The 17278-nt window shown below is 48.5% G+C and overlaps 1 protein-coding gene across 1 annotated transcript in view; it reads right to left on the reverse strand.

Annotated features, from left to right (window-relative positions):
* Positions 1 to 17278, reverse strand: part of st13 (ST13 Hsp70 interacting protein) — a 63814-nt gene that overhangs the window by 12959 nt on the left and 33577 nt on the right. Inside the window, exons 6-8 of the mRNA XM_078237590.1 lie at positions 15167 to 15251; positions 9237 to 9347; positions 5097 to 5199 (exon numbers count right to left, since the gene is read on the reverse strand). Coding sequence (XP_078093716.1) covers positions 5097 to 5199; positions 9237 to 9347; positions 15167 to 15251 — 299 coding nt within the window. The remainder of the gene's footprint in view (positions 1 to 5096; positions 5200 to 9236; positions 9348 to 15166; positions 15252 to 17278) is intronic.

Consider the following 17278-nt stretch of genomic DNA (forward strand, 5'->3'; position numbering starts at 1 on the left):
CTTTGCATCCTATCTATGTCTCTTTGCAGCCTACAACAGCCCTCCACCTCATCCACTACTCCACCAATCTTGGTGTCATCAGCAAATTTACTGATCCACCCTTCAGCCCCCTCCTCTAAGTCATTAATAAAAATCACAAAGAGCAGAGGACCAAGCACTGATCCCTGCGGCACTCCGCTAGCAACCTGCCTCCAATCCGAAAATTTTCCATCCACCACCACCCTCTGTCTTCGATCAGACAGCCAGTTACCTATCCAATCTGCCAACTTTCCCTCTATCCCACACCTCCTCACTTTCATCATAAGCCGACCATGGGGGACCTTATCAAACGCCTTACTAAAATCCATGTATATGACATCAACTGCCCTACCTTCATCAACACACTTAGTTACCTCCTCAAAAAATTCTATCAAATTTGTGAGGCACGACTTGCCCTTCACGAATCCGTGCTGACTATCCCGGATTAATCCGCATCTTTCTAAATGGTCGTAAATCCCATCTCTAAGGACCTTTTCCATCAATTTACCAACCACCGAAGTAAGACTAACTGGTCTATAATTACCAGGGTCATTTCTATTCCCTTTCTTAAACAGAGGAACAACATTCGCCATTCTCCAGTCCTCTGGCACCATCCCCGTGGACAGCGAGGACCCAAAGATCAAAGCCAAAGGCTCTGCAATCTCATCCCTCGCCTCCCAAAGAATCCTAGGATACATTTCATCAGGCCCAGGGGACTTATCGACCTTCAGTTTATTCAAAACTGCCAGGACATCCTCCCTCTGAACATCTACCTCCTCCAGCCTATTAGCCTGTAACACCTTCTCTTCCTCAAAAACATGGCCCCTCTCCTTGGTGAACACTGAAGAAAAGTATTCATTCATCACCTCGCCTATCTTTACTGACTCCATACACGAGTTCCCACTACTGTCCTTGACCGGCCCTAACCTCACCCTGGTCATTCTTTTATTCCTCACATAAGAGTAAAAAGCCTTGGGGTTTTCCTTGATCCGACCCGCCAAGGACTTCTCGTGTCCCCTCCTAGCTCTCCTAAGCCCCTTTTTCAGCTCATTCCTTGCTAACTTGTAACCCTCAATCGAGCCATCTGAACCTTGTTTCCTCATCCCTACATAAGCTTCCCTCTTCCTTTTCACAAGACATTCCACCTCTTTTGTGAACCATGGTTCCCTCACTCGGCCATTTCTTCCCTGCCTGACAGGGACATACCTATCAAGGACATCCAGTATTTGTTCCTTGAAAAAGTTCCACTTTTCATTAGTTCCTTTCTCTGACAGTTTCTGTTCCCAACTTATGCCCCCTAATTCTTGCCTAATCGTATCATAATTACCTCTCCCCCAATTGTAAACCTTGCCCTGCCGTACGGCCCTATCCCTCTCCATTGCAATAACAAAAGACACCGAATTGTGGTCACTATCTCCAAAGTGCTCTCCCACAACCAAATCTAACACTTGGCCCGGTTCATTTCCCAGTACCAAATCCAATGTGGCCTCACCTCTTGTCGGCCTATCCACATATTGTGTCAGGAAACCCTCCTGCACACACTGCACAAAAATTCCCCCATCCGAACTATTTGACCTACAAAGGTTCCAATCAATATTTGGAAAGCTAAAGTCCCCCATGACAACTACCCTGTGACCCCCACACATATCCATAATCTGCTTAGCAATTTCTTCCTCCACATCTCTATTACTATTTGAGGGCCTATAGTAAACTCCTAACAACGTGACCGCTCCTTTCCTATTTCTAACCTCAGCCCATATTACCTCAGTGTGCAGATCCCCCTCGAAATGCCTTTCCGCAGCCGTTAAACTATCTTTGATTAACAATGCCACTCCTCCACCTCTTTTACCAGCTTCCCTACACTTAGTGAAACATCTATACCCCGGAACGTCCAACAACCATTCCTGTCCTTGTTCTACCCACGTCTCCGTAATGGCCACAACATCGTAGTCCCAAGTACCAATCCACGCCCCAAGTTCATCTACCTTGTTCCGGATGCTCCTTGCATTGAAGTAGACACACTTCAACCCACCTTCCTGTCTACCGGTACCCTCCCTTGACCTTGATACCTTCCCCAATACCTCACCACCCTCACTGACTTCTGGACTACAACTCCTTTTCCCACTACCCTGACAAATTAGTTTAAACCCCCCTGAAGAGCCGTAGCAATTTTCCCTCCCAGGATATTGGTGCCCCTCTGGTTCAGGTGCACCCCGTCCTGTTTGTACAGGTCCCACCTTCCCCAGAATGTGTTCCAATTATCCACGTATCTGAAGCCCTCCCTCCTACACCATCCCTGCAACCACATGTTTAACTGCACTCTCTCCCTGTTCCTCAACTCGCTATCACGTGGCACCGGCAACGTACCAGAGATGACCACATGTTTTGTCTTGGCTCTCAGCTTCCAGCCCAGCTCCAGAAATTCCTGCTTTAAATCCCCGTCCCTTCTCTTACCTATGTCATTGGTACCAATGTGTACCACGACTTGTGACTGTTTCCCCTCCCCCTTCAGAATCCGGAAAACACGGTCTGAGACGTCACGGACCTTGGCATCCGGTAGGCAACATACCATCCGTGAGTCTCTTTTGCTGCCACAGAACCTCCTATCTATCCCTCTAACTAACGAGTCCCCAATAACTATTGCCCGCCCGCTCTGCCCCTTACCCTCCCGAGCCACAGAGACGGACACAGTGCTGGAGATCCTCTCACTGCGGCTTACCACTGGCATGTCATCCCCCTCAACCGTATCCAAAGCGGAATACTTGTTGCTAAGGGGAACGACCACCGGGGATCCCTGCACGGACTGCTTCCTCCCAGCCCCTCTCACCGTCACCCATCTGTTTTCATTCCTCGGAGTAACTGTATTCCTAAAGCTTCTGTCTATGGCCACCTCTGCGTCCCTAATGATCCTAAGTTCATCCAACTCCAGCTCCAGTTCCCTAACACGGTTTTGGAGGAGCTGCAGATGGGTGCACTTCCCACAGGTGTAATCAGCAGGGACACTGTCGTCGTCCCTCACCTCAAACATAGTGCAAGAGGAACATAGCACTGCTGCACACCCATCCCCTCTAGATACCTTGCCAGTACCAGGTAGAAAGTGCAGAAATGAATTTAAACTCACCTCTGCTTGACCTTTTTGCCTAAGCCCTGTGAGCCAAAGCCTTATAGCTCACACTCTGCTTCCCACGCACTCCACTGCCCGCTCCCGACGCTGCCCGCTGTATACTGCAGCCTACCTTTTATACTTCACGCGCTTAAAAAACCCTTCCCAGACTCCTTAGCAGCCCACTTCCAGTTTTCACTTTAAACTTAAAATACTGCTGCAAAAGTAAAGGCCAAAATAAAACACACACTAGCTGACTAATTAAATAAATAAACAATTCAATTAATCTCTCACCAGCACTGCTGCCTCCAATCACTCCCTCTCAGCTTGCTCCAGTGGAACAATGCCGGCGTTGGACTGGGGTTAAGCACAGTAAGAAGTCTAACAACACCAGGTTAAAGTCCAACAGGTTTATTTGGTAGCAAATGCCACTAGCTTTCGGAACGTGAAGGAGCAGCACGCTCCGAAAGCTAGTGGCATTTGCTACCAAATGAACCAGATAGTTACACATAGAAACTAGGAGGTTATTCAGCCCTTCAAGACGTCTTCACCATTCAACGCGCTTTATTGTCCTTTCCTGGACTCGCATTACGAATGCAAAATAATCTACACTTGGAGACAAACCTGGGCCAGCGATGGAAAGAGAACGTGCAGATGCATAGATCTGTCAACGTCTCAAACAGCAAAGGCAGTCTTCACTGTTGAAGATTCTGATGTCGACACACCTGTTTCATATCTCCAACAATTATATGAACAACACCCAAGAGATAGGGTAAGGGGCTGGAGGAGTTTAGAGTCGGGGGAAAGGGGCTGGAGGAGTTGAGAGTCGGGGGAAAGGGGCTGGAGGAGTTGAGAGACAGGGAAAGGGGCTGGAGGAGTTGAGAGACAGGGAAAGGGGCTGGAGGAGTTGAGAGACAGGGAAAGGGGCTGGAGGAGTTGAGAGACAGGGAAAGGGGCTGGAGGAGTCGAGAGACAGGGAAAGGGGCTGGAGGAGTCGAGAGACAGGGAAAGGGGCTGGAGGAGTCGAGAGACAGGGAAAGGGGCTGGAGGAGTCGAGAGACAGGGAAAGGGGCTGGAGGAGTCGAGAGACAGGGAAAGGGGCTGGAGGAGTCGAGAGACAGGGAAAGGGGCTGGAGGAGTCGAGAGACAGGGAAAGGGGCTGGAGGAGTTTAGAGACAGGGAAAGGGGCTGGAGGAGTTTAGAGACAGGGAAAGGGGCTGGAGGAGTTGAGAGACAGGGAAAGGGGCCGGAGGAGTTGAGAGACAGGGAAAGGGGCCGGAGGAGTCGAGAGACAGGGAAAGGGGCTGGGGGAGTTTAGAGACAGGGAAAGGGGCTGGAGGAGTTTAGAGACAGGGAAAGGGGCTGGAGGAGTTGAGAGACAGGGAAAGGGGCTGGAGGAGTTGAGAGACAGGGAAAGGGGCTGGAGGAGTTGAGAGACAGGGAAAGGGGCTGGAGGAGTTGAGAGACAGGGAAAGGGGCCGGAGGAGTCGAGAGACAGGGAAAGGGGCCGGAGGAGTCGAGAGACAGGGAAAAGGGCTGGAGGAGTCGAGAGACAGGGAAAAGGGCTGGGAGAGTTTAGAGACAGGGGCTGGAGGAGTTTAGAGACAGGGAAAGGGGCTGGAGGAGTTTGGAGATAGGGAAAGGGGCAGTCAAAGAGTGATTTGAAAGCAGGAATGAGATTTTCAAAAGCACTTCCACAGAATGCTTTTTGAGAGAAAGTTTAACTGAAGGTTACAGGAGGAGGGTCCAAGAAACCAATTCCACCAATGAATCCTTGCAGCAACTGGGCGATGTGCCCAACATAAATCTAATTTGAGAACAAGAGCGCCTGCATCGCAAAGTAACTCAAACTGAGACATCCTAAAGACACTTTAGAAATACATCTTAAATGTAACCAGAAATCACACATTTAACTTGGACATTTATTCTCCAGCCCAAATAAATTTGAAGCATCAAACAGCCTGTGGTTACTTACTCTAGGCTGCACCTCCTTCAGTGTGGTGCTGGTATCATCATCGTAATCCAGTTTACAGGCCGTGGCCAGGTCCAGTGCTGCTTCCTCCCAGTGACCCAGCAACCTGTTTGATAGAATCATTAGGACATGGTTTACAACCGCAATGCACAACCTGTGATTGTGGTTAAACAGCCGTGCCCTAGTTACTAGAACTGATCTGGTCGCTGGCTGCTAATGAGGACGGAATTTGTTAATGAGAAACAAGGTTTACCAGTGCGCGCTCACACCCTTATTTCAGCGAGAGAAACTACACGGTCACCTCAGAGATGCTGGTACCCAGATGCAAAGGAGGGACCACCACAAAGTTCTTGGCTTCCTCGCTTAACTGTGTGTAGAGACAGGAGAAAATAACCTAGAACTACTCGAATTCCACAACTCGGGTGTTTCTCCTCTTAGGCAGTTTGTCAAGATCGAGGGTGACCACCTGTCACTCCAGGTTGATGGGTTCTTATGTGGCTGCTAAGTCCAATGAGAGGTTAACACCAGCCGGTAGCTAAGCCGTACAGAACAAGAGGGTTCCAGGTTGAATTCCTGATGTACACCAGGCTAAGCCAGTCTCAGCCAGCATTCAAATGGCTTTAGCATCCTTGCGTCAGTGAAAGGGGAAAGAAACTCAGCTCCAAATAACCGTCCAGTGACTCCTGCTGGAAATGTCTATCTGTCGACACCAAGTGAGGACAGTTTTTGGGCAATGTGGCAAAGTACCTTGTGTACAAATACAGTACCACGTCAACAGTCTTGGTCAAGTCTCACCCACATCATGCCTATGTAGCTGTAGGAAGTCTCACAACACCAGGTTAAAGTCCAACAGGTTTATTTGGTAGCACAAGCCACAAGCTTTCGGAGCGCTGCTCCTTCATCAGGTGGAGTGGGAGTTCTGTTCACAAACAGGGCGTATAAACTCAGTTTACAAAATAATGGATGGAATGCGAGTCTTTACAGGTAATCCAGTCTTAAAGGTACAGGCAATGTGAGTGGAGAGAGGGTTAAGCACAGGTTAAAGAGATGTGTATTGTCTCCAGACAGGACAGTTAGTGAGATTTTGCAAGCCCAGGCAAGTCGTGGGGGGTTACAGATAGTGTGACATGAACCCAAGATCCCGGTTGAGGCCGTCCTCATGTGCGCGGAACTTGGCTATCAGTCTCTGCTCAGCGACTCTGCGCTGTCATGTGTTGTGAAGGCCGCCTTGGAGAACGCTTACCCGAAGATCAGAGGCCGAATGCCCGTGACCGCTGAAGTGTTCCCCAACAGGAACACAGGTTAATACTGCTGCCTCACAGCGCCAGGGAACTGGGTTCGATTCCCGGCTTGGGTCACCATCTGTGTGGTGGTCTGCACATTCTCCCCGTGTCTGCATGGGTTTCCTCCGGGTGCTCCGGTTTCCTCCCACAGTCTGAAAGATGTGCTGGTTAGGGTGCATTGGTCGTGCTAAATTCTCCCTCAGTGTACCCGAACAGGTGCCGGAGTGTGGCGACGAGGGGATTTTCAAAGTAACTTCATTGCAGTGTTAATGTAAGCCGACTTGTGACACAAATAAACTATGGAAATCTGCTATCACTTCATCAATAAAGCCGGTCATCTTCCATCATTTTCTTACTGAAAAAGGGCAGGCAGACAAGCACTCTGTTGTTTCAGGGTTGACTCGCTTGGAGTTAACAATCCCCTCTTTAAGCCTCAAAATAGCAATCAGAAAAGAATCACACTCAGAAACTGAGTGTACAGTGTACAGTGAAAATAGACACTCATTTCATTAAGGGTGATTGGGTGACCTTAGGGCACTCCAATGCTCATCGACCCTCATTGGGCGACACGGTAGCACAGTGGTTAGCACTGCTGCTTCACAGCTCCAGGGACCTGGGTTCGATTCCTGGCTCGGGTCACTGCCTGTGTGGAGTTTGCACATTCTCCTTGTGTCTGCGTGGGTTTCCTCCGGGTGCTCCGGTTTCCTCCCACAGTCCAAAGATGTGCGGGTTAGGTTGATTGGCCATGCTAAAATTGCCCCTTAGTGTCCTGGGATGCGTAGATTAGACGGATTAGCAGGTAAATATGTAGGGATATGGGGGGTAGGGCCTGGGTGGGATTGTGGTCGGTGCAGACTCGATGGGCCGAATGGCCTCTTTCTGTACTGTAGGGTTTCTATGATTTCTTTCTATGACCCAACCTCTCATGGGCATCAAGATTGGTTCGTGAGAACAAGGTGGCAATCCAGAAACCCCACTGGAGGAGAAACGTAGCCTGTACCGTAACAATTCAAGCACAATGCCAACCAAAACATCCACAGCACCGTTCCACGGTGAGCTGAGAGAGATGCAAAAGACTTGGCTGAATCAGAAGGCAGATGAACTTCAGTCATATACAGAGCACAAAGACGGGAAGATTTTCTGTCTACCATTAATCCTCGGTGCCGACAGGTCACCACTGCCTTAAACAAAAAAAAATCCAAATTCTAGAAAGATGGGCAGAGCACTTTAAACACATCCTCAACATTATCCAACAACAAGAAGCAATCAACAGCCTGCCACAGGTTAATCAGCTTCTCCCAAGGAGCCGCTGCTCTGGTGTTTGTGAACAGCCTCGGGAGAAACGAACACAGACCTCTACACCATGTTCACCTGAGCAAGGCCTTTGACACAGTCAGCCATGGAGGGCCTGAAATTCAGCCGCCCCAGGAAATTCACCACAACAGCTCCGTGGCGGCATGCTCACCCCCGTCCCGGATAATGGTGAGGCCACGGACCCTTCCCAGTCACTCACACAGTTAAGCAAGGCAGCATCTTCGTGCCAATGCACCTTGGCATGCTTTGCTCTGCCATGCTCTCCAATATCTTTCCTAAAGGTGATCCTGGTACTGAAATCAGTTTATTTATTAGTGTCACAAGTAGGCTTACGTTAACACTGCAATGAAGTTACTGTGAAAATCCCCTAGTCGCCACACTCCAGCGCCTGTTCGGGTACACGGAGGGAGAATTTAGCACGGTCGATGCACCCTAACCAGTACGTCTCTCAGACTGTGGAAGGAAACCAGAGCACCCGGAGGAAACCCATGCAGATACGGGGATAACGTGCAGACTCTATACAGACAGTGACCCAAGCCAGGAATCGAACCCGGGTCCCTGGCGCTGTGATGCAGCACTGCTAACCATTGTGCCACTGTGTCGCCAGATAACACACAAACAGGAAGATGCTCCATCCGAGATGGCTTCAGGCAAAGATCAAGGCCCTCAAGCATATACTATGTGATGTCCTGTTTGCCAATCACAGTGCAGGAGCTGCAGGTTCAGAGCTAAACATGCAATGTTTCATGGACTTGTTCTCCAATGCACGCAACAACTGCAACCTTAATGTACCAGCCTGCTCTGCGAAAGCCTCATCTCAAGCCAGGATTTCAGTCCATGATCAGAACCTGCCAGTGGTGGATACGTTCACATATCTTGGCAGCACTGTCTCTCTCTCTCCGTCATCTATGGTGCCAGCAAGACACATGCAAGAACTGTCAAAGCAAATGCAGCCTTAAGCTGACTTCAAACACCCACCTGGGAAAGAGGAGCTAAGTCTGCCTACTAAACTGAAGTCACAGTAGCACAGTGGTTAGCACTGCTGCCTCACAGCGCCAGGGACCCGGGTTCGGTTCCCGGCTTGGGTCACTGACTGTGCGGAGTCTGCACGTTTCTCCCCCGTGTCTGCACGTTTCTCCCCCGTGTCTGCACGTTTCTCCCCCGTGTCTGCGTGGGTTTCCTCTGGGTGCTCCGGTTTCCTTCCACATTCCGAAAGACGTGCTGGTTAGGGTGCGCTGGCCGTGCTAAATTCTCCCTCAGTGTAACCCGAACAGGTGCCGGAGTGTGGTGACTCGGGGATTTTCACAGTGACTCAATTACAGTGTGAATGTAAGCTGACTTGTGGCACTAATAAAACTTGAAAAACAATGGTCCTGCCCATTCTGCTCTACAACCTCAGTCTAGCCTTCTGAGCATTACTGTCTCATTACTTTCTCATTTACTTTTTGATCCAACAATGCCATTCACATCTATTTTTATTTGTTTTAAAATGAGCCTCCTACCCTTTCATGGCAACAATAGCCGCCTCTCCCCCGCCCCTCCTCACCTGTGTGCTTTCCCTCTCCACTTGTAAGGCTGTGCCGAGTCGGGGTTGATGCTGATGGCTTTGTCACAATCCCGAATGGCTGCATTGGGTTTCTGCATTTTCACATAGACGCTGTAGAGGGAAAAGCAAGGACAATGTGTGCTGCTTACTATGTGGTTAGAGAGAATAAAACAGAGGACAACCTAGTGCTTTAACAGGGTAAAGGCATCCTCTCGTGCTCTGATTGTACTGTTAGAAATAGATTCTTAGCGCCTCAGTAATGATCCCATGGGGAAAGACACACTGATTAATACTCATTCAAGTCTCGTGTCCAATGTCAAGTCTGTGCCAAGTGGGATAATTTCAGCAAAGACAGCATTAAGGATGTTATAAACTGGCCTGGGCCCCCAAACTACAGAATAAGAGGGAATAAGTCCTTGGTTCCGACTGCTATCTAGTGACCTCTACTGGAAAAAGCCTGTGCGGCCATTGGGTTAAAACAGGATTGTGTCGGAGCCCCTGGCCAGTACTCGCACTCCAGGTTCACACCGCACCAGCAGGTGAGAAGGAAAAACAACTTGGCAACGTTAGGAAGTATTCAGAGACTCTTTTTTTAAAATTAGAGCTGTGGAACTCTCCACAAAACATGAGGAACATGGACTAAGGGCGGCACGGTGGTTAGCACTGCTGCCTCTCAGCACCAGGGGCCCAGGTTCGAATCCTGGCTTGGGTCACTGTCTGTGTGGAGTTTGCACATTCTCCCCGTGTCTGCGTGGGTTTCCTCCGGGTGCTCCGGTTTCCTCCCACAGTCTGAAAGACGTGCTGGTTAGGGTGCATTGGCCGTGCTAAATTCTCCCTCAGTGTACCCGAACAGGTGTCAGAGTGTGGCGACCAGGAAATTTTCACAGTAACTTCCTTGCAGTGTTAATGTTGGCCTACTTGTGACTAATAAATAAACTTCACTGATGCCCAGGGCTGTGTACAGTGCCAGCAAGGCAAACCATGAGTTAACCACAAGCATGAGGGCCAGTGAATGTTGGTGTAACACCAGTGCACACAACCAAACCCATCCCTGCTATAGGGGAGCGGGGAGGGGGTAATAAAAGGGAAAAAAAGTGAGAACGAGAGGAGCAATCATTATATATCTAGTTACTAGTACACAGGAGACCAAAAAGGTGCGTTTCAAGGTGGCTCTAACTGCAGTTAGCACAAGATGTATTCATAACCAAAATACAATGACCATGGGTAAGAGGAGCCTGGAGAGATCATTTTTTATACTAGAATGGGCAACAACACTGTGGGTAAATTGCATAATGTGTGCAGTTTTGGTCTCCGTATTTGAGGAAGGTTGTAAATGCATCGGAAGCGGTTCAGAGGTTTACTGGAGTGATACCTGGAATGGCCAAGTTGTCTTATGAGGAGAGGATGGACAGACTGGGCTCGTTTCCACTGGACTTTAGAGTGAAGGGGTGACTTGATTGAAGTCTACAAGATCCTGAACGGTAATGACAAGATGGACATGGAAAGGGTGTTTCCTCTTGTGGGAAAGTCCAGAATAGACAGCAATTTTAAAATTAGGGGTCGTCCTTATAGGACAGAACTGAGGAGGTTTTCTCCTCTTTGGAGAAGGCAGAAGAAGTGGGGTCATTGAATATTCATAAAGGTAGAGGTAGAAAGATTCCCCTGCCCAACAAGAATCTAATGTTATCAGGAGTAGATGGGAATGTGGAACGCGAAACACTAACAGGTCAGTCATCATCTTATTGATGATGTGGAGTTGCCGGCGTTGGACTGGGACGGGCACAGCAAGAAGTCTCACAACACCAGGTTAAAGTCCAACGGGTTTATCTGGAATCACGAGCTTTCAGAACGCTGCTCCTTCATCAGGTGAGTCACTCACCTGACGAAGGATCAGCGCTCCGAAAGCTCGTGATTCCAAATAAACCGGTCGGACTTCAACCTGGTGTTGTGAGACTTCTTACTATGATCTTATTGAATGGCGGAGCAGGCTTGAGGAGCCGAATGGCCCATTTCTGTTCCTATTTCCTAAGTGCGTAGACTGTGATGAACTGGCAAAAAATATAACAAAGGCTCAGCCTGCTTAAAACTATTTTCCCTTTCAGATGCACAGGGGCTTTATCGTGTACAAGGAATACTGATATCAGCTGGAGTGCACTTCCACTTTTTATTTTAGATTAGTTTACTCAAATCTCCCCGCCCCCCCAACGTCACAAAATCTAATTAATGCTTTGGCGTTAATTTACAATAGCCAACATCATTTGCCAACAGGATGACATCACCAAAAGCTTCCAGACTTACAGCAGACAATAGAGTCCATGAACCCACCCCTTTGCAAAAAGGATCTGAAAAGTTCTTGCTCCTACCAGAAGGATGTGGAGGCTTTGGAGAGGGTACAGAAAAGATTTACCAGGATGTTGCCTGGTATGGAGGGCATTAGCTATGAGGAGAGGTTGGAGAAACTTGGTTTGTTCTCACTGGGACGACGGAGGTTGAGGGGCGACCTAATAAAAGTCTACAAGATTATGAGAGGCATGGACAAACTGGATAGAATCCCTACAGTGCAGAAGGAGGCCATTCGGCCCATCAAGTCTGCACCAGCAACAATCCCACCCAGGCTCTATTCCCGTAACCCGACATATTTACCCTGCTAATCCCCTGACACTAGTGTCAATTTAGAATGGCCAATCAATCTAACCTGCACATCTTTGGACTGTGGGAGGAAACCGGAGCACCCGGAGGAAACCCACGCAGATACGGGGAGAACGTGCAGACTCCACACAGGCAGTGACCCAAGCCGGGAATTGAACCCGGGTCCCTGGCGCTGTGAGGCAGCAGTGCTAACCACTGTGCCGCCCTAAAATCAATGTCAGGAGTGGGATTTGAACCCACACCTCCAGAAGACGGTGTGGGATTTGAACCCACACCGACCTGAACACAGTGCCTTAGACCGCTCAGCCACCCTGACAGTCAGAAGCTTTTCCCCAGGGTGGAAGAGTCAATTACTAGGGGGCATAGGTTTAAGGTGCAAAGGGCAGGGTTTAAAGGGGATGTATGAGGCAAGTATTTTTTTTTTTTACAGAGGGTGTTGGGTGCCTGGAACTCACTGCCAGAAACAGATACGATACAGATTAAAGGGGAGGAGGTGCTCGCTGTCTTGAGGCAAATCAGAGTGGATAAATCCCCAGGACTGGACAGGGTATTCCCACGGACCTTGAGGGAAGCTAGTGTTGAACTTGCAGGGGCCCTGGCAGACATATTTAAAATGTCAGTATTCACGGGGGAGGTGCCGGATGATTGGAGGGTGGCTCATGTTGTTCCGTTGTTTAAAAAAGGTTCCAAAAGAAATCCGGGAAATTATCGGCCAGTAAGTTTGACGTCGGTGGTGGGCAAGTTATTGGAAGGTGTGATAAGGGATAGGATCTACAAATATTTGGATAGACAGGGACTTATTAGGGAGAGTCAACATGGCTTTGTGCGTGGTAGGTCATGTTTGACCAATCTATTAGAGTTTTTCGAGGAGGTTACCAGGAAAGTGGATGAAGGGAAGGCAGTGGATGTTGTCTACCTGGATTTCAGCAAGGCCTTTGACAAGGTCCCTCATGGGAGGTTAGTTAGGAAGGTTCAGTCGCTGGGTATACATGGGGAGGTAGTAAATTGGATAAGACACTGGCTCAATGGAAGAAGCCAGAGAGTGGTTGTGGAGAATTGCTTCTCTGAGTGGAGGCCTGTGACTAGTGGTGTGCCGCAGGGATCGGTGTTGGGTCCATTGTTGTTTGTCATCTATATCAATGATCTGGATGATAATGTGGTAAATTGGATCAGCAAGTTTGCTGATGATACAAAGATTGGAGGTGTAGTGGACAGTGAGGAAGGTTTTCAAAGCTTGCAGAGGGATTTGGACCAACTAGAAAAATGGGCTGAAAAATGGCAAATGGAATTTAACGCAGACAAGTGTGAGATATTGCACTTTGGAAGGACAAACCAAAGAAGAACGTACAGGGTAAATGGTAGGACTCTGAAGAGTGCAGTTGAACAGAGGGATCTGGGAATACAGGTACAGAGTTCCCTAAAAGTGACGTCACAGGTGGATAGGGTCGTAAAGAGTGCCTTTGGTACATTGGCCTTTATAAATCGGAGTATCGAGTATAAAAGTTGGAGTGTTATGGTAAGGTTGTATAAGGCATTGGTGAGGCCGAATTTGGAGTATTGTGTACAGTTTTGGTCACCTAGTTACAGGAAGGATGTAAATAAGATTGAAAGAGTGCAGAGAAGGTTCACAAGGATGTTGCCGGGACTTGAGAAGCTGAGTTACAGAGAGAGATTGAATAGGTTGGGACTTTATTCCCTGGAGCGTAGAAGATTGAGGGGAGATTTGATAGAGGTGTATAAGATTTTGATGGGTATAGATAGAGTGAATGCGAGCAGGCTTTTTCCGCTGAGGCTAGGGGAGAAAAAAAACCAGAGGGCATGGGTTAAGGGTGAAAGGAGAAAAGTTTAAAGGGAATATTAGGAGGGCTTCTTCACGCAGAGAGTGGTGGGAGTGTGGAATGAGCTGCCGGATAAAGTGGTAAATGCGGGGTCACTTTTAACATTTAAGAAAAACTTGGACGGGTTCATGGATGAGAGGGGTGTGGAGGAATATGGTCCAAGTGCAGGTCAGTGGGACTAGGCATAAAATGGTTCGGCACAGACAAGAAGGGCCAAAAGGCCTGTTTCTGAGTTGTAATTTTCTATGGTTCTATGGTTCTAGAGTTTTAAGGGGCATCTGGACAAATACATGAATAGGATGGGAATAGAGGGATATGGTCCCCGGAAGGGTAGGGGGTTTTAGTTCAGTTGGGCAGCATGGTCGGTGCAGGCTTGGAGGGCCGAAGGGCCTGTTCCTGTGCTGTAATTTTCTTTGTTCTAGCTGTGTGGTGTTTAAAGGGACACTTGCAGGAAGGATGATGCTTCTCACCACTTTATTCTAGAAATACACAGAAGCATAAGAGACAAGAGAAGGGGGGGGGGAAAAAGCCAATTTTCATGTAGCCCCTTCCAAACAAAAAGGACAATTTATAAAAAATAACACCCCCAAATGACAATGTTTCTTTACGCCTGGTAAAGAAGGACTCAAGGGCAGCCCCAACGAATACTGAAAATTCAAGATGCTCTATTCTTCCTACGAGACCCTGAACTCAGCTCTCTTACAGAATTCCGATACCCCTCTGAGAGCGTCAGGCATTTGACTCCAATTTCAGCATCCCAATCCTCCGGAGATTTTCCCATCCCGCTGCGCTGTTGTTGTAGTGCAGCAGGCCGGGAGACTCGAGCAGAGGCCGTTTCCGGGGCTTCCCACTGGTCACCACGGCGAGTCTTAAATGGAAGACCCCTTATTTTTAAACCGCGCCCCCAGTTCCGGTCTTTCCCACAAGAGCAAACATTCTTTCAGGATCCCCCTCGCCCACCTATCAAATCCCCTCAGGATCTGATATGCATCAATAAGATCACCTTTCCAATCTCCTCAACTCCAATGGACACAGACCCAACCTGTCCAACCTTTTGTGAACCTTCAGGATTCTCTAACCCAGACTCTTGCCGGATGCTGAATTTCCTGCACGGTCAGCTCCACGCCAGGAATCGGCACGGAGCTGAATAAATTATGGTAATTACCAGACATTTTAAATATCATTAACAGGCCCAGGACTGAAATCGCCCCCCAGGAATTGTGATGCTTCTCACATGCACCTCGGAACAAAACTCAAGGAGGGAATATTCCCGATCTTTCCTTCCACTCGAGGTGGTGCCTTGTTCTTTTTAGCACCCCCTCCGATACCTGGGCCTCACCCCACCGACAACAGCTAGCGGAGGGAGTGCAGAAAGCTGCGCTCGATCACAGTAAACCTCTGGGCCATTTCCATGTGTGTGTCGCTCTCCTTCAGCATCCTTACCTGGCTCGTTTAGCATAGAGAACAGCCAGACGTGGGTTCAACTTAATGGCCTCTGTAAAGTGTTCAACCGCCTTCTCAAGGTTTCCTGTATCGAGAAAAGAGAAAGCTTAAGTACAGAGCTCAGCATTTACAAACACAAGGTGGCAGGAAGTGCCAAGGTGCTTTTAATTCCTGTCTACAGACACACGCACAAATTAACACCTTTTATCGTTAGCAAGTCAGCTAGGGGAGAATTAAAGCATCAAGCCGTCCAGTCGCTGAGGGCGTGGAGCGTTCAGGAAACCTACACTGGAGAGGATAATTTGCAATAATAACACAACTATGAGATATACCATCAGGAAAGGGTGGACAATTTGAATTCTCTCTTAAAAAGAGAAGCTTGAGGAATTATCCAGTAGAGATCTTTCTGCCTGAGTAGACAAGAGCGTGCGTCTCCACTTGTGGAGAAGAGCAAAGCCTGAGGCCATCGATAAAACAGAATAGCAGTCGGACATGAGCCTGCGCTGGCATTCAAACAGATCACGGCTAAATGTCTACATCAAACATGTGCGGGTTGGGTTAGGTTGATTGGCCATGCTAAAATTGCCCTTAGTGTCCCGAGATGCGTAGGTTAGAGGGATTAGTGGGTAAATATTGTAGGGATATGGGGGTAGGGCCTGGGTGGGATTGTGGTCGGTGCAGACTCGATGGGCCAAATGGCCTCTTTCTGTACTGTAGGGTTTCCATGATTCTATGAACTCCACTTTCCTACTCTTTCCCTGACATTCCCTTAGTGCCCTAACATCTTTCCACCTCAGTCCTCATCCTATTAATCGAATGAACATCCGGCAAGAGTCTGGGTTAGAGAATCCTGAAGGTTCACAAAAGGTTGGACAGGTTGGGTCTGTGTCCATTGGAGTTGAGGAGATTGGAAAGGTGATCTCGTTGATACATATCAGATCCTGAGGGGATTTGATAGGTGGGTGAGGGGGATCCTGAAAGAATGTTTGCTCTTGTGGGAAAGACCGGAACTGGGGACGCAGTTTAATCTTCCATTTAAGACGAGAGATGAGAAGATTTTTTTTTTCTCTCAGTGGATCGTGAATCTTTGGAACACTCTTCTCGGAGAGCAGTGGAGGGTCAACAATATTTTTAAGGTAGAGGTAGGTAGGATTCTTGACTAACAAGGGAGTGAAAGGTTATGAGGGGTAGGCAGAACGTGGAGTTGAGACTACAATCAGATCGTATTGAATGGCAGAGTAGACTCGAGGGGCTGAATGGCCTACTCATGCTCCTAATTTATATGTTGAGTATCAACCTGTAAGTCTTTCTAATACGCCAACGGCAGGCAATAAGGGTTCAGACATGCTTGAGGTGGAGTGGCATCCATCAAGCTATAGCCCGGGGGTTGCCAAACCACAGCTGGAGAGCTGCTAGTGATTCTGTGACATACAGAGGGCAGCTCATTCCTTGTGCCTTGAAACCAGTTAAATGGCACATAGCCAGGGCAGCACAGGGGGAAGAGAACTGGAGAGCAGTTCTCCATACTCACTACCTAGAAGGACAAGGGGCAACAAATACACCTGGAGGTTCCCCTCCAAGTTGCTCACCACCCTGGCTTGAAGGTGGTTACAGCTTTTTATCAAGTATAATCACTCCTTTTTGTTTCAAAAGCCTCGAGTGATTGTCCACATTGCAAAAGGTCAGTCGAGCAGTGAGCATGTGCTAGCTCTGATGTGTGTCAGTGAAGCAGATTGGTTTTTGTCACAACCTGCACAGTGCATGAAGGAAGCCTGGAGGATAGAGGGGGGGAAAAAAACAGGTTTCCTCACAAAAGTAGTGACAAAATGCGGCTGTAAATGTTGTCTATGTCTTGCGGTTGTCGATTGTCTCAAAGATTATCATATCATAGAATCCCTACAGTACAGGAGGTGGTCATCCAGCCCATCGAGTGTACCAAGCATAATCCCACCCTGGGCCCTATTCTCGTAACCCCACGCATTTACCCTGCTAATCGCCCTGACGCTAGGGGCAATTTAGCATGGCCAATCAACCTAACATCTTTGGAGTATGGGAGGAAACCGGAGCACCCGGAGGAAACCCACGCAGAGAATGTGCAAACTCCACACAGAG

The sequence above is a fragment of the Mustelus asterias genome, chromosome 21 (assembly GCF_964213995.1).
Source record: "Mustelus asterias chromosome 21, sMusAst1.hap1.1, whole genome shotgun sequence".
Lineage (NCBI taxonomy): Eukaryota > Metazoa > Chordata > Chondrichthyes > Carcharhiniformes > Triakidae > Mustelus > Mustelus asterias.